Here is a 21,391-nt window from a genome sequence, read left to right as displayed (position 1 = left end):
TAACTTAAGAGTCCGATGAATGGTGTTACAGATCTATTTTTCCCATGAGTTTGTTTTGTCTCTTTGAGCCCCCGGTGGCTTGAGCTCAAAATATCCCATTCCTTCACTGGATTTGCACGTTCAGCCATGCAACACCACCTAAAGTGGTGTTTAACCACTTCCCAAATTTGAGAATAGCATCTACAGAGCAGTTAAAGGGCTAAAAATCCATCACTGAGACTTAGACCCTTTACAGGCTTCACTGTAATCTGTGAGGATACAAATGGAAATGAAACGGGTTGGAAATTTACCAACATTCAGGTCCAGAGGGTGATTTCCTTGGGTTTTTTTTGGGTTTCCCTGTCTTGTTATGAGGTTGATGTTGTGTAACTGTGCCTTTTTTTAGTGAAAGGTAGAGACAGTTGCCATGAAACTATCAAGCTACCTACATATATTCATGGTCCCTCCTCATCCCTTTACTGTTTATCAAGCTCCATCACCAGGTCAACATCTTCATGTGTTCAGTGCTTTGGTTTAAGACTCATGTCAGCCGCATGTGCATAGACCGTATATAAATATGGACAACGTGTCCCCACTTCCTTGCATTGGTGCTATTTTCTCTGGGATATGGGCAGCTCCGTCTTTCAGCTTTGCAGTCAGAGTCTGATCAGGACAGTGGAGCCTCGATATCGATGTCCCGACCACACGTCCTCCAGACTCACTTGAGTTTTCATTTAATTAATACTACGCTCTGCTCTACCTCCACCAGTTACAAGGAAATACTGGATTATTTACAGTCTTTCCTTGTGGCAAGGAGCTCATTGTGGTTCATTGTGGCAATAACATGGGTCATCAACAGGTCAAAGGAAGGAAACACAAGAAAAACAAAACCCTGATGTGACGTAGATTTACGTGACACTTATTGTTTGAAAACCTCAGAATTTACTATGTGTGATTAACTTAAGAGATTTAACATATCAATATACGTTGTATACGTTATCATATACGTTGAAATTACTGAAATTAATTGTTATTTGGGGGACTCTTGTTAAATGTTAATGCTAATGCTAACCGCTATCTGACTCAACATTAGCTGCGTGTTTCAGGGATGTCCAAGCAGAAGTTGCTTAATAAAGACAGACCTGTACTAGTATATTCTCTAAAATACATGTTTTCCTCATCCATTCTTGCCAAAACAGTCCATTGAAATATGCTAACTGGGGTTTACAGGCTATTGTGTTTGTGATGTTTTGCCTCCAGCTAAGCCCCGCCCCTCAAAAAACGCCACATTGTTTACAAACGGTGAAGGGGTCTATACTGCAGCCAGACACCAGGGGGAGCTGTACTTGCTTTGGCTTCACTTCTGAGAAAGCAGTTCGGCTACCGTCTTTTAAATATTGTGTGGAACCAACAAGCATGTGAGACACTTATCACACTGTTCCCAAGTGCGGCCTTTCTTTAAAAAATTGCCGAAATTACGCTAAAATTTTATAGAAGCAGAACTCAGAACTGAGAACAAATAGATGCTTTACAGAAATATGGAGACTTGCCTCCTGACAAGCTGCTGTGATCACACATTACTATCATCTTTGACCTGCCAAAACCCAGCTACACAAAACCATTAAGCCACTTTGGCGCCGCGCTCTGATAACGCTTTGTACCGGCTCCCATCTCCATGGTTTAGCTGGCTAACACACTGATGCCACCTTGACACAGAGACGGCCACAGGTACACATCAAAGGAAGCAACGCGGCCAAGTCCCGCATTTAGAAATAATCAGCTGTTCACAGCTATTGTTTCCCAAGTGCTACAGAGCTGAACATTATACACACACACATATACAAGTGCGTGCCTGCACACACACACACACACACACACACACACACACACACACACATACACACCCACAAACGCACGTACACTAATTGGCTCTTTGCCTTTTCGGAGCCACGGCACTAACACCAGGCAGGAGGTTAATTTCATGGGTTTTACGGCCTCCTTCCCCAAATGTGCGTCTAAGTGTGTTTTCTTCTGTGTGTGTGTGTGTATATATGTGTGTGTGTGTGTGTGTGTGTGTGTGTGTGTGTGTGTGTGTGTGTGTGTGTGTGTGTGAGTGTGTGTGAGAGGGTTGCGGTGTTGGCAGAGCATGTTATTTTTAGGGGGAAATGAGCTCTAGTGGAGCCAGAAGCATATAAATACACCCAGGCACACGCGTGGACACACAAACACAAACACACACACACACACACACACACACACACACAGCTGCACAATGAGCTTCAGGCCATGCAGCAGCAGCAGCAGCAGCAGCAGCAGCAGCAGCAGCTAATTGAGCTCATCAGATTGTTTCACCTCTTTACTTCGACACTCTTGCTTCTTACGAGATCTATTTTCTTTCCCGTCCTTCTTATATCTCCACCATTTATTTGTGAGCCACAAGGCCATTTCGAATATTATGACTCAAAATCAGACACACCTCTCCACTTAATACAATAACCCACTCTTCCATGTATTCCACCACCTCCTTACTTCAATATTTTTTTTATTTCTTTCATTTTAACATTTTTTTCCTTTGATTTGGTTATTTTATTAACCCCTGAGAAAACAACTCAATCTCCTAAACAAGAAAATAACTTTTACTCTTTTTTTAAATTTTTTTTTTCTTCACAAGAACAAGCCGGTTCTTAATATGCTGCATAAATGTTCCATGTATAATATAAGATAAACAACATGTGGCCCAGATGCCGCAGGTTAATTTCTCGATGCTGCCAATGAAACTTGCAAAAAAAAAAAAAAAAAATGCCCGGTTCCCTGCAGCTGAACAACTGTAAGTGTTGTATTGGTCCAAAAGTTTCAAAGCAACATCTAAAAAAGGTTTTTACTGGCAAGTGCAACAAGTAAAGGAGGAGAGAGGAGTTTCTGTACCATTCAGTTTTAGTTCAAACTGATTGTTGATTTAACTGTGATCACTGAGGAGGCTGCTGTGGAATAGTGTTACATTATGCTCATGTGGGGTCTATTATTTTGTATTTATTTTGATCATTGTTAGGCAGAACAAACACCCACACATTTCACTTTTAAATAGGAATTACTTTTAATGTAAACACACTACCAGTCAAAGGTTTTAGAACATTATCCTCTGGTCAGAGCTTCATCCTACGTCAAGATAATGACTCAAAACTTTAGTCCAAGCTCTACCAGAACTACCTCAGGATAAAAACAAGCTGGAAAGCTAGAAAACATGGAGTGGACCATGGCCCAGTCTCTAGACTTTAACCCCATGGAGCTGGTTTGTGATGAACTGGACAGAAGAGTGAAAGCAAAGCTCCCTACAAGCGACACACATTTCTGGGAACTTCTGCAAGAGAATTTGCGAAGAAAAATATTTGATTTCCGTTTTAGAGTTTCAAAGTTTAGAATATATTTTGGGTTATATATTGATTCTATGATGATTTCTTTTTAACTTCAGTTGTTTATTTGCTCTATGGTTTCACTTCACTTCATTAAACTGCATCCATTGCAGAAAAGAAATATTGGAGCTTTCTAAAACTTTTGGTTGGTAATGAATATTTATACATATGTATATTTTTTCTTAATCTGTATTTATCCCACAGTGGGGATCACTTCGTTTGCACCAAGTAGTTTCTGACATGTAAGTTTGAAACATTGTTGACATCATTTAAATAAGCTTTAAGATGCAAAGTCTAACTTTAAACCTTCAAAGTTAGTTTAAGTGTTTGAATTAAAGTCTCTGCCGTTACGGAGCAGTCATCTATAGCCCGTCTCCAAACACGACGATCTTGAACTGTTCACACTTGCATCCGTCTTCAATCAGCGCGGCTGTTTACTGAGGAACGCCGGCCGTTCGGAGCAGTCTCACGATCTAAACTCATCATTACAGCCACAACAAGGTTTAGATGTTTGGAAGGAAGAGTCCTCGTGTGAAAGTGTGACTGAAGGCAAACTGAGAGAATAATGCCCTCTACAGGCCACTGTGGTCTACACAGCGGAGACGTCCACTAGAGTGGGGACAGAAGTGGGGGCTTAAGGAAGGAGGGAGGGGGACGAGGGGTTAGTAATGCTTTACATTTGCATTGCCTGCTACACACTGTATCCACAAAACTAACTGCACCTCGCTCTCGCGTTTCCCATCCGCGCTATATTTACCGGCCGCTGTGTGCTCAGTGCTGGAAATGCAAACACCAGGATATTTTCATGTAAATACACATTAAGAGACGTAGGAGCTGCAGAGCGTGTGCTGCATTTGCTGTCACTTTGTGTGTGAAGAGGTTTGCTGAAGCGCACCGCTGTCAGGCAGATGTGTTCAAGTCCCCCCGTCCCTCCTTCCCCTCCCCGTCCTTTGTCCCCGACTCATCTGCAGCTTCTCTTAACTTTTGGTCTTCATTATTTACTGGCTCTACAGCGGATTGATAGAATTTGTGGCGCCGACATCTTTAAGACATTTGAATGAATAAAGCATGATTAGCTTTGGATGCAGTTAGAGGGGGAGGGGCTACGTGGTTAAGAGATGAGGAGCAGGACCTGCTTAAAATAACTAGATCAAGTAGTTCAATAAACAGGCTCCAGTAGATTTATTCGTTAACCACCTGAGACCCAAAGTTTTTTTTTTTTTTTAATTTCTCCAAGATATTTAGGATTAGTAGAACCCAATAAGTGTAAAAACTGAGCATCATCTTTGAACAGGAAGTAGTTTTTTGAAAAAAAGGGGAGGGAAAAAAAGTCCTCATATGTGGACACAGGGATTATTTCACTGTGTAATACAATAAAGTCATACATGTACAACAAATGTATAAAAGTATTTCAATTCCTGAACAATAACAGGATCACAAACAATGAAGTCCCAACGTCCTCAAATGAGTACTTGATAATTTGCGATGTTGAAGCTCGTCCCTCTTGATAGAATTTGTTAAATTGTGTTTTATATCAAACTAGAAAAGTTAAAAAAAACGTGTTTCAACAAGTTTCAACCATAAAACTTAATGGGGTTTTGCACATTGTCCACTTTCATCCCGTGATTGGCTGCAGAATGAATGTACTGACCCTTTGCTACCAGACAAAAGCGTCCACTTATGAGGACAACAGGTCTGAATGAAGCAGAATAAGTTGCAACAAACCTGAAACTTAACGTCCCCATAAGAGGACGCAGGGATCTCAGAGGTTAAATGTCTTGCTCATGATCAGCTGTAGCCGATTGTGCACAGGTTTTTGTCACTAAGAGTTGAGAATGTTTTGGTGCAGCTGCACTTTGAAAGTTGTTGTTGTTGTTTCAAACGTTTCTTTTACGATGATGGATGAATATTTTTGAATAAATCTGGGATCAGGACACAATTTAAAACAACTAATTTCATCTCACCTCTCGTCTCTCTTCAGTAGTAGCTTGGATTCCTTTGTCATATATGAGTTACTTAACAAGATAGTTGCTTGTCTACTGATACACTTTATATCTTTACGTAAATTATACGAAATACTCTCAATAGCAGATATATCACCGAGCGTTTCCGCATTTTTTATTCTTAATTTCCACGTGTGGACAGATCGCAGCGTGCCTCGTCAGACCGCGCTCTGTTTAGAATTATCTGTTGTTTTCGGTTTCAGCCTCCCACGAGGCCGAGGAGGCCTCGGTGGTGGGAGGCGCACGGCGCATTCCACCTGGACAGTGGTGCGTTCGCAGGCCGCTGTATGTTTGTGTTGCATTACACGTCGCAGCCTTCACAACACCGCCGGCTCCATCGGGGCTTAGGCTCCCGGGATTCAAGCACGCAAGCACCAGAGTCCGGAAAGACGGACAGAGAAGGAGGAGGAGGAGGAGGGGAATGAGGATGAGATGTGGGATGATGGTTTGTGTTTGTTGCTCTGTCCTTCTAAGGGTTGATTCCTCTGTGGAGGTGTTTTGTTAACCTCGCACGTGTGAAGTGAGCGGCGGCCGAACGAGCAGATAAAGCGAGACGGTGCTGAAGGTCTTCGCCGAACTTTTCCCACATGTGTGTACACGCAAACACACATCTCTGGTAATTACCTGAGTAGCGGCTTATCCGCTGTTTATTAAATGTTTCCAGGGTGAATGTCAGGCCATGTGGGACGCCATCCAGCCGCTGGTGTCTTTGTGTCTTTGTGTGTGCGGTGCAGATCGTCACACACTTTCCGTCGTCCTCTTGCGTTTTCTCCACGTTTTTTTTTTTTTTCTGGCTGTCTAATTGTCTCCCAGCTGGATGCCTCAACCCAAACGTAGCACCCTGCCCAAGGCTACACTAAAAAACAAATGGGGGGGGGGGGGGGGATGGGAGGGGATCAAACGCCGCACATGGCTTTGATGAAAGCCCAGCAACTGCAGTGGAGCAAATCAGAGCGAGGCAGAGCAGAGTTGGACTCGGTCCACGCTGGGAAGGGAAAGAAATGAACTTGAAGGGCTGGAGGACAGACGGTGGGGTCCGCACTTCCCCCCACAGTTTACATTCACATGACATGTCGATGCTCAATTCAGAGCGTTTGATCATGTCTTTTGCTTACCAATGTTTCCACATTTCCATATCGGCGTGCTAACTTGACTGCGACGCGAAGGGTTTTTATTTCTTCCCGTTCCTTTAAAGCGGTTTAGACTCGTAGAGATTCGCTCGTTGCAGCGACGGTCACACGAAGAACATAAATCCCAGATCAAGAAGTAGCTCGACGTTCATTCATCAGAGCACATTCAAGGCGGAGTTGAGTTCAACTGTTTGACACAGACGAATCACGACACCTGCTCTCTGACATTACTCGTTATGACCAAACATTTCCATGTGCTGACGTTATCTCGACACTTCTCTGGACTCAATCTAGTCTAGATTAGATAAAATTGGATTAGATTCAACTTTTTTACTGTCATTGTGCAGAGTACAAAACATGAAGTCAGTCTTGAGGGTCGCTGAGAGCTGCTTGTAGTGGCAGTGGACCGGGTTATCACAGTGATGAGTGTTTAATAGCGTCCATCAAAGAGACACAAATTACAAATAGAATGGGTCACCAGTCAAATTTAGCCCAGAAAGTCTAGATTAGATAAAAAATGGATTAGATGCAACTAGAGTACAAGTAATGAGATGCAGTTCGTATCCAACCAGAGTCTATTACTCACTGAAAGTTCAGGTGCACAGAGGTGACAGCTAAGTATATTTCCTTTAACCTGCCTTCATCTAGCAGCTGTTAGTTACCTGCTGCACCGCTTTTTTACGCACAAAAAAAAACCTGAGATGGATTTATAAAATATGGTCTGGCCCGTCTACGTGCGTGAACGCCAGGTGTTTTGAGTTACGTGTCAGATTAGAGCCGCTCGGGTTGGAGCAGAGCGCAGCTTCACATGCTGGGAATTTACTTTCAGCCACTGTGTTGTAATAACAGCGATAAACCTGAAACACGCTGCAGAGGGAAAACGCTGATGCACTAAACGAATCCGATTCATCCTGCTCTTCAGGATAATTTATAAATTTAAATAAAACTAATGGCTACTGTCACTTCTTTTAGTTTCAGTAAATTCAGTTCGTAACGCATGACTTTTATTTGAAATTGACATTTTTTACTTCTAGAAGTACTTATTCCATCACTAAATTATCTCGCTGTCTGTATTTTATATATCTATATAGTCGTCTATAGACCAACTTTCCAGCACAAATAATAAAACATTTGACTCATGTCCAACATTGTGATTATTTTGTTGGTGAACAGCTCATTATGTTGCCGTCTTGGTCTTGACCATGTTTTTTTAAGAGGCATATTTACTATGTGCATTCTAGGTTTATATAGATTTTCCATGGATCCATGTTGTATTGGTGGACAGGCAACTAGCAAATCACAAGCTATCCTGGTCTGGCTAGAAAAAAATGTTTCTTCTTAGGGTGAAATGTTTTCCTAAAATTCAAATTGATCTGTTCTTCGCTTAAAATAATGTGTTAATATGATACATTTTCTAAATCTACAACATTTTCTTCTGTTATATCCTAACACAACAGGAGAAACAGTAGCCTGGCATGCTAGCTTACTTGCTAGTTTGGCCCAAGTCCCGCCCACTAACATGGAGGAGGTGGAGCTTATGACTTATACTGCAGCCAGACACCAGGGGGAGCTCTACTTGCTTTGGCTTCATTTTAGAGGAGCTGTCATGGCTTTTTTTTTCTTTTACAGTTTGTGATTTAAACATGCAGACTTAGAACAACGTGACCATTCATTCATTCATTCATTTTCGTGTTGTGTTTTCTGCCCACGCCGTCCTCCGCTGACTTCAGCTCTGTTTTGATTGGTGGCCCCGTTTCACCCAAATGCTAAATTTACCGTATGTTCATCAGCAACTTTGTCTACTTTGACGGGGAGAATAAAGTGGGTTCATTAGAGCTTTTTTTTTTGGGCAACCTGTTCAAATATGCTAAACAAATTGTATAGTTAATGGTGTCTACTCCATTACTAATATAAAGACGAGCAGATTGTCTGATGAAGGGTTTAAGCTTCGGTGCTTTAAGCTTCTGAAAACATGACGTCAGCCGTGAGGGTAGTTGTGAGCTGATGCAGCTGAGAAGAGGTGGAGTGGCAGTGGACCGGGTTATCACGGCGATGAGTGTTTAATAGTGAAAAAGGAGTCCATCAAAGAGAGAGAGAAAGAAAAAGGGAGATTGTCTGGAGTGTTGAGAGGCGGAGACGAGAGGGTGAAGGGACAGGAGAAGCTGTTTGACCTCTGGAAGGACGATAATTACGCTAACGCAACAACAAATAGAGCGGGTCGCCAGTCAAACTTAGACCAACGTCGTAAATAATCTTTTTATATACATGCAGTTCCGTCAGTAGGTGTAAAATATTTTTACCTTGCCTTGTGCTGTATTAAAGTTTTTGCCAGGAACACGTTCCAGTCTGGTTTTGTGCCCTAGCTTGACTGGCTGACAGGGTTTTACAGAGGTATGTGTGGTCTTTGGAATTCATAAACTCCACGACTTCAAAACAAGCTCAAGAATCCGAAAGGGAAATGCATGTTTGTTTGCACAGAAATGTTCTACTTTAATGCTGTTTATTTACATATCTTGAATATTGACGCGTTTCTAAACTTTGCGTGGCGACGGCTACGGTTGTGCTAAGGTTTTCCTGTTTGAAATGAAACAATCCGTCAACGCCGCCCTGGGAATTTCACCCAGAGATGATTCATTATTAATGATAAACGCTCTTCGGTTTGTTATGCAGACGGGCAACCGACTCACGCAATCATATCCCGAACCAAAAAAGTCTTCTTAAGTACGTACAATAAACACGAGAAAACACCACCAGCGGCTCGTAAACATCTCGACACGGAAAAACCTGCAACACTCACGTAAATCAGGTGACCTGGAACGAGGGGAGCGTACGTTCAGAGACGAGGAAGCGCTCAGCAAACAGCCTCATGTTCTCAGTGACACTCTGCAGCTAGTTGGCCGGTGACCGACCAGGAACAAAAACATGGCAAAACTAAGTAAATACAGCGAGACTGGGGGAAACGTGGATTATCAGATCAAATTAAACTTAACAATGATCCATATGAACTACCAAATAAAAATCAGTTCTCCTGATATTTATATGAACCTGACTTCAAGGCCTGGAAATACTACAATAATACTAAAGAATGATTTTTGGTGCTTTATACAACACAGCTCCAATTGCTTATTTAGAAAAATGGATTAGCCTCAGTTAGTTTAAGTTTATTTTATTGCAGTTATGGTAAATGTATCTAAATAAAAGATGTTAGCACTAAGAGCTTAAGCCATACAACACTGTAGCGTGTGACCAGATGTTAAAATGGTGACAAGAACGAAATTTAAGGTACGACTTCATCAAAAAATACAGCATAAATGAATATTAACTAAATGTGAACCACAGCTCCAGGTTTCTTTGCCTGGTTTCCAGTTGTTTCCTCATAATGCAGTCATCCATTTACTTCTCTTTTCTTTGGCTTTCAGGAGCCTGTAAAAAAAAATAAAAATATCTGTGACTACTTTTGAAATCTGTTGGTTCAGTCAATCGTACAGCAGCTTTTCCACATTGTTTTTTTTTTATTTAGCTTTACAATTTAGACGCTATTAAAGCCTGTGATTTAAACTAATGCCGCTAATCCCCACGATCGACTGTCACTTATTGTCACTCAGTGGCCGTAACCACGGAGACGTCCACTTGCTGTGATGTCATAGTACATACGCTTTATAGACTTAAGAGGGAAACGTCCGTTCTGCTACAGATCGGATTAACCTGGTAAACAGCACTAGATTATTCTTAAAATCCTCCCATGTTCAACTTTTTATTGGATTTCTCAGAGTATCAGAACTTATTACTCTCGTTAAATAAAAAAAGAGGACTGTTCTTCATTGCCGTCGTCTCCATGGCAACCCATCTTGGCCAGACTCCAGGAAGCTGCACCCGGCCAAGTTCAAGGAACAACAAACTCTCGATCTTGATTCATTATGCGGCTTCTTTTTTTTTTTTTTCACCGGTACAGAGACAAAAAAAACAAACAAATTCAAACTCCACGGCGCTCGGATGACGTGCGCGACCACGTTGCTGTTGCTCTTCTGTCCGTCACCGCGTGAAGCCAAAACATTCTGACCGGTCCGGCAGATATTTGGCGGATCACGATCGCTTTGCAACAGATGGGTCCCAGAACAACTCGGAGTGTCTGGGCTTGATTATCTGGATATTGTTCTCAACAATGAAACCTTCAGTTTCATCATGAATGTCCCCAACAAAGCGTTTCTCCTTCACTTCTTTATTAGCAGAAATAGTGAAGAAAATACGATTTATTTCATATTACGTGTCAAATTATTTTCAAGGATTTGTCCGTTTTGTTTCATTTAAAGACAAACCAAACTTTATCTAGTGAAATCTTACCGCAAAGTCGGAACGATCACATCCTTATGTTTTAGAAAAACAACGTTTCTTTAGACTCAACTCGTGTTTACTGACGTCTTTGGACACTTGCAGAGAGCAGATAATCAGCGGGCGGCGGAGAAAGACTATTTCTGTGAGGTGCAGCTGGGACTCGAGATACGAAGACTGAGGTGGAAGTGGTCGGGTCACGGCAATTCAGCCCGATGCCATTTTCTCACACGTCTTAGCCTGAGTGTGTGTCTGTGTGTGTGTGCGCGCGGAGTGTATCTCCCTGACCTGTCTGGCCTGGAGGCGGCATGTGCGATAAACCACTTTCCCTCCTCTCAGTGTCCTCGGGAAAATCTGACGTTCATCCAAAACATTCCCACAGCATCACGGGGAGCTAACCCTTTTCACGCCAGCGCCGACTTAAAACGACAATTAACGACTAAAATATTCGACCATCTTGTAGCACTTTCACCGCTCTGTGTGTTTTTCAGAAGTGAGTCATTGCGGCTTGGAGCGGGCACGGACTTTTGTTCTTTTTTTGGAGAACAAAAAGGGGGGTAAATGCAACAAATTAAAAGTGGCCTTCTTTGTCGTGTTGTGTTGTGTTGTGCGTCCTTCCTCTTAGGTACTTGGCAAAGCTGTCGTCAGTGGGAAGCATCAGGGACGAGGAGACGTGCGAGAGGTTACGAGGCCTCATCCAGAGACAGGTAATACTCACGGCGCTGCAGGTGCCTCTCGTCCAGGAACTGTGCAAATATTTTATTCAATAAGCAGAAAACATGTGGATCCGTTCTCTGCAGTGGGCTCTGGGGATTTGGGCAGAGTTGTTGGAGTGATATGAAAGGTTTAAAGGTTTCTATTTATTCTCGTATCAACTTAAATCTTTGGGTCATATTAAATAATACAGATACAGGTACTTATGGAGAGGGGAAGTTCACCTAATTCACTTACATTGTCCATTTTCTTCACGTTAACACAGACTAAAACTACATGAATATATATTAAGTTCTGGATGTATTCAACAGGTTGTGGCTTTCACATAATGGCCCTTTTCTCCATTGAGAAGCTCAGACACAGAAGTGAATCCAGGCTACTGAGATATGCTTCTGAATTTTATGCTCAATGTTATGTTCAAATGGTGTTTGTGCAGCAATAGTGTACAATACTTTTAAACATTTTACATAGGGAAGTTTAAGTTTTGACGAAATATTTTAAAAGTTTATCTCATTCGGCCATTTATATTGTTTCCACTTGGTGTTTAGATCCTTTGTGCTTATGTGTAGTCAGAGGCGTAACCTGTTACTGGGCCACTTTGCTAGGAATTAAACAGCAAACACAGTTTAAAACAGTTTTAATAATAAACTAGGTTGTTTTTCGAAATGTGATTATATAATGTCTGACTTTTTGGTTTCAGTTTTTTCTCTAAAGATGTGGCTTTTAGGTGTTTGGATTTTTTTATAATTGTTTTCCAACTATTTTAAATTCATTGAATATTATGTTTAATTTCCTATGTGGTTGCCTTTTACATTCTGGGTTGTTGTTTTTACTTTGTACAGTGTGTTATTTGGTTCTGTGTTGGACCCCAGGAAGAATCGTCATTGCTCCTGTAATGAAGTCATGACTAATGAAGATCCTTAAAGAAACAAACATGCTAACTTACACTGATACAAACATGGTGCTCCATTCACTTAAAAAAAAAAAAATAAGGCAACTTTTTGCATCATTTTATCCCGTAGATCAAACAAGAGTAGTCTTTGTTGGTGCAGCATTAATTCTGAAAATAAAGTTTACTTTTACAAGTTCACTTTTAACTCCTTTACAGCTAAAACCCCTTGCTAACGGTGTTAGCTAACAGCTAACCGGTGTCTGAAAGCTAACGTTACACAGAGGAAAAAACAGTCATTTGCAAACATTAGCTTAAAATTAAATATGAATCAAGTATTTTAAAACAACTTGCTAACATTATTGCTAATCATTAATTCCAAATTAGCTGGTTGGTTGGTGGGATTTACCCAGAATTCAAATTGTGTGTTGTGTTGGTCTTCATGAGAAGATTTGTTGAGCCACTTTCAAGTCATTTTGATTTTTGTCATTAACAAGCTTTATGTATTTAGAATAAATGTAGACAAATTAAAAATATAATATCTTCACGTCAAGAGACAAACTTTGTTTATATTGATATTATCACAGGTTTAAATATGTTAAAATGACATGTTCTTAGATACCAGGTAAACATGATTACAACACAAGCATTTAGCTTAAACCTGTGCGATAGCAAAGAGTAACTACAACCCCATCTTTGCACGAGTTGCTGTTCTTTTCTCAAAACCAGACCTGTCAAATATTGTTTTTTCTTGCTGGACAATCACATGCACCATTGACTGATTTGAGCAGGTTTCCAGGACATATTTTTACTCGGCACAAACATTCTTCAAATAAGATCTAAGAAGTTCTTTTGTCAGTGTGTGTGTGCGTCGCCTCTTAACGGCTCCTGTGTGTTTTCGGCTCCAGGTTCAGATCTGTAAGCGCAGCGTGGAGGTGATGGATGCGGTACGTCGCGGAGCCCAGCTGGCTATAGACGAGTGTCAGTTTCAGTTCCGCAACCGTCGGTGGAACTGCTCCACTCTGGAGACCATGCCGGTGTTTGGCAAAGTGGTCACCCAGGGTAAGATTATACACTGCAGCGGTTCTGGAAGACCCACAACCCACTCGTATGACAGAAAACAACTAAAGCTGATATACAACCCCGTAACCCAGTTGTCTGTCTGTCTGCTTTTCTACCGACGCGCATTTATAAATCTGGGTCCTAAATATCACTTTTAATACGCTGTGAAATGTTTGAGCTGGTTTCCATTTGCATTGGCTGTTACAAGTTAATGTCTGGGCTCCTTCCTCTAGACTTCAACACACGGACGCACACACACTTTCAGTGTAATGAAAAGCTCTTTTCATTTACATAATGAAACAATGTGACTGAGTGTGTCTGTGATTGTGTGTGTGTGTGTGTGTGTGTGTGTTAGGCACCCGTGAGGCGGCCTTTGTGTATGCCATCTCAGCAGCCAGTGTGGCGTTTGCGGTCACAAGGGCCTGCAGCAGCGGGGAGCTGGAAAAATGTGGCTGCGACCACAATGTACATGGAGCTAGTCCAGAGGGTAGGTCGCTCTGTTCCACACAAACACACAGAGGAAAGAAAACACAGACTGCCCCACTGATTCACTACACTTCAATACCAATTACACAATGTGACAATTTACATGATAAACGAAGTCTGCATTCAAACCCATTGTTTGGGCCTCATTTGAAGGGTGATGATGTGATTAAAAGTGTCTTAATGTCGCCTTGGACTCAGGTTTCCAGTGGTCGGGCTGCAGTGATAACATTGCGTATGGAGTGGCCTTCTCTCAGTCCTTTGTGGACGTGAGGGAGAGGAGTAAAGGCCAGTCCTCCAGCCGGGCCCTCATGAACCTGCACAACAACGAGGCCGGGAGGAAGGTGAGTCGCTGCTTCTTAAATATGCTGCAAAAAGGCAGCAGCTCATCAAGTTCTCCTGGTTCTATCATTTAAATCAACTTAACATCATGAGTTAAGTTTCAGCTTAATTTAATGAGTTCTTTGTATCCCAACTTAAGCCAGTTCAATGAAATGGAAAATATTTGACAATATGAGTTTTACAGTGATAACTGACCACGACCGTTGGTGTGTTAGGAATATTAATGCGCCATAAAAATAGTCCTTGGATGAATAATTATCATATAAGATCTTTTACAGTTCGTCAAACGCTGCCTTAAGAACAAGAGTTAAAGTAACTCAAAAGTAAGGAAACTGATGTAAATATATATAGTTAAACTGAAAAATTGTAAGTTCTATTGTATGTTTTCAAGTTTTCTCAAATGGGTGATGTAATAAAGTTAGTAGTTTAGTTTGAACTCAAATTATCATGTTCAAATGCTACAAAATATTGAGTTAAATGAACTGAAATTTGTCACTTGAAACGATCATAAGTTTAGTTAATAAGTGAAAGTAAGTTTTATTTACAAAGAAAGTAATTTCAACTCAGAGTATCGAGTTCAAACATTAAATGGTCATTAATTAAGTAATTTATATATCTTACCTTCATGAGCTGAAATAAAAGCTTTTCTCAAAGTTGAGTTTACTCACGTGTTTAACCTGAAATTTATCACAGTGCATTTAGGATTTAAGTCAGATCTCAGCCTCATGTGTTTAAAGGTGAGTGGAAGTTCAAGTCAACTCAAGTCTAAAGTCATTTCAGATAAATCAAAATAAAATTCAAGTCTTCAGTTGCAAGAGTTTTAAAGTCAGTTCTTAAGTCGTTCAAACTAAATCCAGCTCTTAGCCTTTAGGACTTTGACTGGTTAGTATTTAAATAAAAATAAAAATTTGCAACTGTTAGTGATATATTTCATGTAACTGCATCATTTGAATACAGAGAACTAGTTGGTAATTAGGCTTTGAAAGACCTGTCTGGTACTACTCAAATGTTTTTATTTGAACTTGACTCCTCAGAGTTACAAATAGAAACTTTAGACTCTCAGATCTTAAATATGTTAGAATTACTTATGTCCAAACGATCTCCAACTAGTGTTGCCAGATACAGCTGACGGTTTCCAGCCCAAACAAAGTTAAAAAAATACCAAAAAAACAGGATCGATATTTTATGTAGCGCCTTAACCAGACAGAATGTTACACCACACTCAGAAAATCAGGTTCTTCACAAGTGACTTTTAGTTCTCTGGAGATCGTTTTGATGTCCAAGAACCCTTTCCTGCTGTATGAGGTTCTTTGGGGAACTGGATTTCAAAAAAGAATAGTTGTTTTAATGGCTTTATGTCTATTTATATTGGTATTTTTTTGAAACTACTATTTATAGAAAGCTTTTTGTAAAGTAATGTAATTATATTTTGGATACTGTAATCAATAACATGCAGCTTCTCAATGAATTCTTAATTACCCAACATGGACACTGTATCAATTATTATGATATTTATAATTTAATTTAAATTTGCACCTTGAATGTCCCCAAGTGGACCAATATTATTGACACCAATTGAAGTTTTCACCAAATGATACATGGACTAAAGTGAGATTGAATCATATTTTAATATTACATATAGGCCCAAAGCTCTGTGTAGAGTATTATCCTACAATTCCCTTTTTAAAGCCTAAGAAACAATGCAGTGTGAGCAAAAAAATCATCGGGCAACAACCTGCAGCAGCCGTCCACCACATCCACATCCTCATCCACCTACTAAGTCTGATGACGTCGTGCTGGTGCAGTAATAGGTGGATGGAGCCTCTCTACTCTTTAGAGCTGCAAATCAAATGCTGCTTGTCATGTGAAGACAGTCTAGTAATTATACAATAGGCGTCTTCTGCTTTGTACAAATAGAGCAAATGCACGGCTGTCTGCAGCGCTCAGTGTGACTGGCAGCCGTGGGAAGAGTGATTGCACTTTGGTTTTGATTCAAACCAGAATTACAAAAACGCACCAAAATGATCCCAAACCAACTCAATTTTTAGTTCAACCACCCAACTCAATTTTTTTTTTTGCCTGGAAAATTAAATTCAAAGGCGCCCAAACTTGCAAAAACTGTCTCCAGCTCTCAAGTGATGATGATATCAACTTACTCTTTACAAGCTGACTTTACTCACAAAAGTAAGTTTGACATCATCTGTAAAAGGAAATTGACTTTACTTGCAGAATTAATGTTGTAACAACAAATACTCATGTTTGATCCACGGGATAAAATGATGCAAAAAGTTGTCTTACTTTTTTTTTTAACCGTTTGCTAACGGTGTTCGCTAATGGCTAACCGTTATTAGCTAACGGCTAACCGTTATTAGCTAACGGGCGTTATTAGCTAACCGCTAACCGTTATTAGCTAACGGGCGTTAGCTAACCGCTAACCGTTATTAGCTAACGGCTAACCCATAGATATATAAGCTCTGTAAGCTAACGTTACGTAGAGATATAACACATCTCCGCTAGCTTTAAATTACAGTCATTTGCAAACATTAGCTTGAAATTAAATCTGAATCAAGTATTTTAAAACAACTTGCCAACATTAGTTTCACAAAAAAAAAAAGTCTTTTGAAGCCACTTGCTATTGTTAATTATGACATCATTATATTGTCGTTTCTACAACAATATAAAACCTGAAAGACTGCAGTAATTCACCAACTATATCACTAACATTAACTTTACACTTTACACTAACATTAATTCCTACCTTAAAGTCCAGTCTCCCACTTTTTCCAATTTCTTCTTCTGTGGAGCTGTTTGGTTGGTGGGATTTACCCACAATTCATTACATCAGGCCTCAGTTGGGAGTAAATTGGAGTAAATACAACAAGCAAATTGTGTGTTGTGTGCAATGTTGCCACTGTTCCCTTGACAAAGTAATCCAGTTAGTGATTGCTCCTAACTACCTATTTGAATTTCAAAGTAGCTAAGTTAGCCGGTACTCCAGTGGTGAAATCTCGCGCTTCCCTCCATTGTTGTTTACGTTTGTGTCACTGCATGATATTACACGTACCTGACGTCAGTCCAAGAGACTAAGAAGAAGGACAAAATATAAAATGAGAAAAATACTAAGGCACAATAACAGATTAGAGTAAGGCGTTGCTAAGTAAGGTGTTGTGACATCACTGGCTGTGGGGATCCTTCATAAGAAGATGTGTTGAGCCACTTATGTATAAAATCAAAATGACTTTTATTTTGAACAAATGTAGACGAATTCACAACATAATATATTCATGTTAAGTTTTATTGTTATTATCACAGACTAGATTATGTTAAAATTACAGCGTAGTGCCTTTACTTTCAGCGTAGGATTTGATGTTAAACTCATTTCTGCTCTAGTTTATGTGCAACGATTAACGATTTGCAACGATTTTCTGAATCTCTGCAGGCCATCTTGTCCCACATGCGCGTGGAGTGTAAGTGTCACGGCGTGTCGGGCTCCTGTGAGGTGAAGACCTGCTGGAAAGCCATGCCGCCCTTCCGCAAAGTGGGCAACGTCATCAAGGAGAAGTTCGACGGCGCCACCGAGGTGGAGCAGCGCAAGACGGGCTCCACCAAGGTCCTGGTGCCGCGCAACTCCCAGTTCAAGCCTCACACGGACGAAGACCTCGTCTACCTGGACCCGAGTCCGGACTTCTGCGACTACGATCCGCGCACGCCCGGCATGCTGGGGACCGTGGGCCGCCAGTGCAACAGAACCTCCAAGGCCATCGACGGCTGCGAGCTGATGTGCTGCGGCCGCGGCTTCCAGACGCAGGAGGTGGAGGTGGTGGACAGGTGCAGCTGCAAGTTCCACTGGTGCTGCTACGTCAAATGCAAACAGTGCCGCAAGATGGTGGAGATCCACACGTGCCGGTGATGGAGGTGGGGGCGCGGAGGGCGCCGCCGAGAAACGAACGCCCCTCGTTCCTGCCCTGTTCAAGATCGGAGGGAGCGAAGAGGACACGTGTCGCTAACCCTCTTTCTCCTGCTTGAAAACCACCCCCCACCCTCCTACTACTGGTCAACACGAACAAACAGAACGGCTTCAAAGTTCAAAGGTCATCCTGTAAACGGATATCAGTAGATTAGGTGTTGGGATTCCCTATGAAAAAGCTGCAGCGTCTGTTTGTTTCTTTACAAGTAGTGAGCATCTTTTTACCTCCTTTTCTTGCCTCCCTCACGCTCTTATTTGGTTTGATGCTTCTTATTTTTTGTAATGTTTAACTTATTTGTCGAGACTGAGGAGCTGGACGGGGCGGGCGTAGGAGGAGGGGACGGGCGGCGAGTGGAGGTGACGGACGAGGGACAAACGGGAAGGGGGTGGGGGGGTGGGTGGGGGTTGTAGGGGTTCGGGTGGGGGGTCTGTCCTCGCTGCTGCTGCTGCTGCTGCTGCTTTCGGGACTCGAGCGGAGTGGACAAAAAGGGACGGAAACAAGCGAAGAGGAGCATGTCACAGGTGGACTTTCTGTGAAATGCTTCCCGAGTGTACGTGGCTACGCCCCCCACCCAAGCCCCACCCCCCCAGCGATGCAACCCTGATGCTGCTCCACTCACACAACGCTCACTGTGTCTCCGTCAAAGGGAGGACGACAATGGACAGGTCAAAGCCACTGTCAGCTCCCTCCTGTCTTCCCCGTAGCTTCCCCCCCCCCAAAAAAAAAAACAAAACACACACACACTCAGCAAACGCAAGAAAACACCTGTATGTGCTCACCGGAACTAGAAACCTTACATCAAAACAGTTTGTGTGTCACCGTGTCAAATTGTAAAAAAGAAATGCACATTTGGACTTGATGATCTTGCCCCCCCACCTCCCCCCTCTCCTCCCCCCTCCCTCACCCGTCCGTGCATGTCGTCATCCGCCTCATGCTAGTTGGCTAAATACGAGTAAACACGCGATGAAACGCATGCATCTGTAAACACACAACGGAGGGGGGGGAGAGGGTTTGCCGAGCATGTTCATCATGCATGATGACTGAAGCACTTTTTCTCCAAGCGCACATAGAGCCCTCACCCCCGCCCACCTCCCTCCTCCCCCCACGGACACCCACGACCACGGTTTTCAATGTTCATGTCACACACACACACACACACAAACACACACAGTTCTCCATGCCACTGTCTGCCGTTGTCTTGTGCCACCACCGTACAGCCAAGCTTTCCCTATAGTAACGTGCTACCATTATAGAGACAAACTATAGACCTGTAAAGCCGTATACACTGAAGAAGACTATACTGCCTATGAATGTATGTTAATACTGAATATATGCTGTGTCAAAAAATGACGTTTGTGGCTGTTTGTTTTTGTGATGGAGGAGAGAGAGAGAGAGGGCGAGTGCCACAAATACATGTCAGCAACACACACACACACACACACACACACACACACACACACAAACACACTGACAGACATATGCATATTTCAATAAAACCGTCCATTTCCCGTGTCTTTCAGCCGCATTATTATGTGGCCACAGCATTTAAAATGTGTGTGTGTGTGTGTGTGTGTGTGTGTGTGTGTGTGTGTGTGTGTGTGTGTGTGTGTTAGCAGAACATTACACCCCAAGGTTCTTCCACGCAACCCCCCGACACCTATAAACACAATTTATGCGCCATGAATCAGCGCAGAGATAGAGGGATGTGTTTCCCCCGTGGCCGCCGCCGCCGCTGGGAACCTGGCAGTCTGGGTTTTTTTTTTTTTTTTTTCAGGGGGGGAGAGAAGAACCGAGGAGGCCACTCGGGTTTCAGCGGCCGCCTGATTGAGTTTGGGCTGTAGACGGAGCAGAGGCAGAGGCAGGAACACCGGGCTAGGAGCAAAGGGATTACAGCGAAATGCAGACCACATGGCACAAGCTTTTTCCCCTCCTTCTGTCTCTATCAATATCATACCGCACCACTACCCCTCCATCCTTTCCACTCTTGCTTACTCGCGTTTTTTTTTTTTCTCCTGCAATATCTTTGACTCCTCGTCTGCAGAAAGTGTAACTCTAACCACTCTCAGTCTGCAGCAGCGGGGGCTCTGTCCTCCATTAAGTCACCCCGATGAGATGCGGTGGTGGTGGCGGTGGCGGTGTTGGTGGTGGCCACACTGATTGGGAATGTCTGTAGTCTTTTGTGTGTCTTTTGTGTGTGCGAGAGGCTGTCAGACAACCCAGCGTGTAGTCAAGTCAGTCAGTCAGAGAACCCTCATGCTTCTCGTGGTTTGCTGCGGTTGTGGCGGAGACAAGAGGCTGACAGTAGGGTTTTACCACGCTGGGAGTGGGGCGGGTGTTGCAAAGAATACACACTCCTTCAATAGACATACTGACAGGATATTTAGTGCAGGGAAACCAGCTATTTCATCAGGCTTTTTCATGCTGTATGTCATCTCGAAAGTGGGAGTGTAGCCTCTAGGAAAACATTGGTCTGAAAAGTGTGTTTTCTTTGTCGAACATTTCCACAGGTTAATAAAAATACTAGTGATTAACTGCTTGTGTTGAAAGTGTTGACAAAGGTGACTATTAATAACACTAGCTACAGCTGTACGCGGAAATCTGGTGAGACAGGATAGTTTAATGTGGCCTTTAAACTTTACTGAATCGACGTGATACAACTTAAAATACTGCACTTTACTTCATTCATTGGTTAAAACCAAACAATTCAAAAATACAATTCAACACAGTTGTTCCTGAATCTGAATGAAAGGGAGCAGAAAGAAGAAGAATCTTACATAATCTACCCCTTTACCCCAAGAATCAATTTACAAAGAACTTTATAAGCAGCAAAATAATGAAAATAATAAAATAAAATAGGTATCGGCTAATACTGAAAGTCACATTTCCATTAATAACAGATATCCCATATAGAGACTATATTGTCCCTTATTGTCATTTAAACTACGCTAATCTCAATTTATTTTACTTAAACTACAAAACCAAAATAATGTCTTGATTATTTTTCTCAGTGAAACTGTTTGGATGTAAGCGTGATACAACCCAAGCATTAAATGAATACCTTTACTGTCACTGTATGTCAACA

The 21,391-nt window shown here is 42.0% G+C and overlaps 1 protein-coding gene across 1 annotated transcript in view; it reads left to right on the top strand.

Moving 5' to 3' along the window:
- wnt4 (wingless-type MMTV integration site family, member 4) overlaps positions 1-20,841 on the top strand; it is a 28,436-nt gene extending 7,595 nt beyond the window's left edge. The window contains exons 2-6 of the mRNA XM_047584290.1: positions 11,477-11,558; positions 13,363-13,516; positions 13,872-14,003; positions 14,201-14,343; positions 17,781-20,841. Coding sequence (XP_047440246.1) covers positions 11,477-11,558; positions 13,363-13,516; positions 13,872-14,003; positions 14,201-14,343; positions 17,781-18,251 — 982 coding nt within the window. The 3' untranslated portion in view covers positions 18,252-20,841. The remainder of the gene's footprint in view (positions 1-11,476; positions 11,559-13,362; positions 13,517-13,871; positions 14,004-14,200; positions 14,344-17,780) is intronic.
- The last annotated feature ends 550 nt before the right edge of the window (positions 20,842-21,391 follow it).

This window comes from Mugil cephalus, chromosome 4 (assembly GCF_022458985.1).
Source record: "Mugil cephalus isolate CIBA_MC_2020 chromosome 4, CIBA_Mcephalus_1.1, whole genome shotgun sequence".
NCBI classification, from domain to species: Eukaryota; Metazoa; Chordata; class Actinopteri; order Mugiliformes; family Mugilidae; genus Mugil; species Mugil cephalus.
Note: the sequence above shows the minus strand (reverse complement) of the source record. Positions and strands in the feature narration are given on the sequence as shown.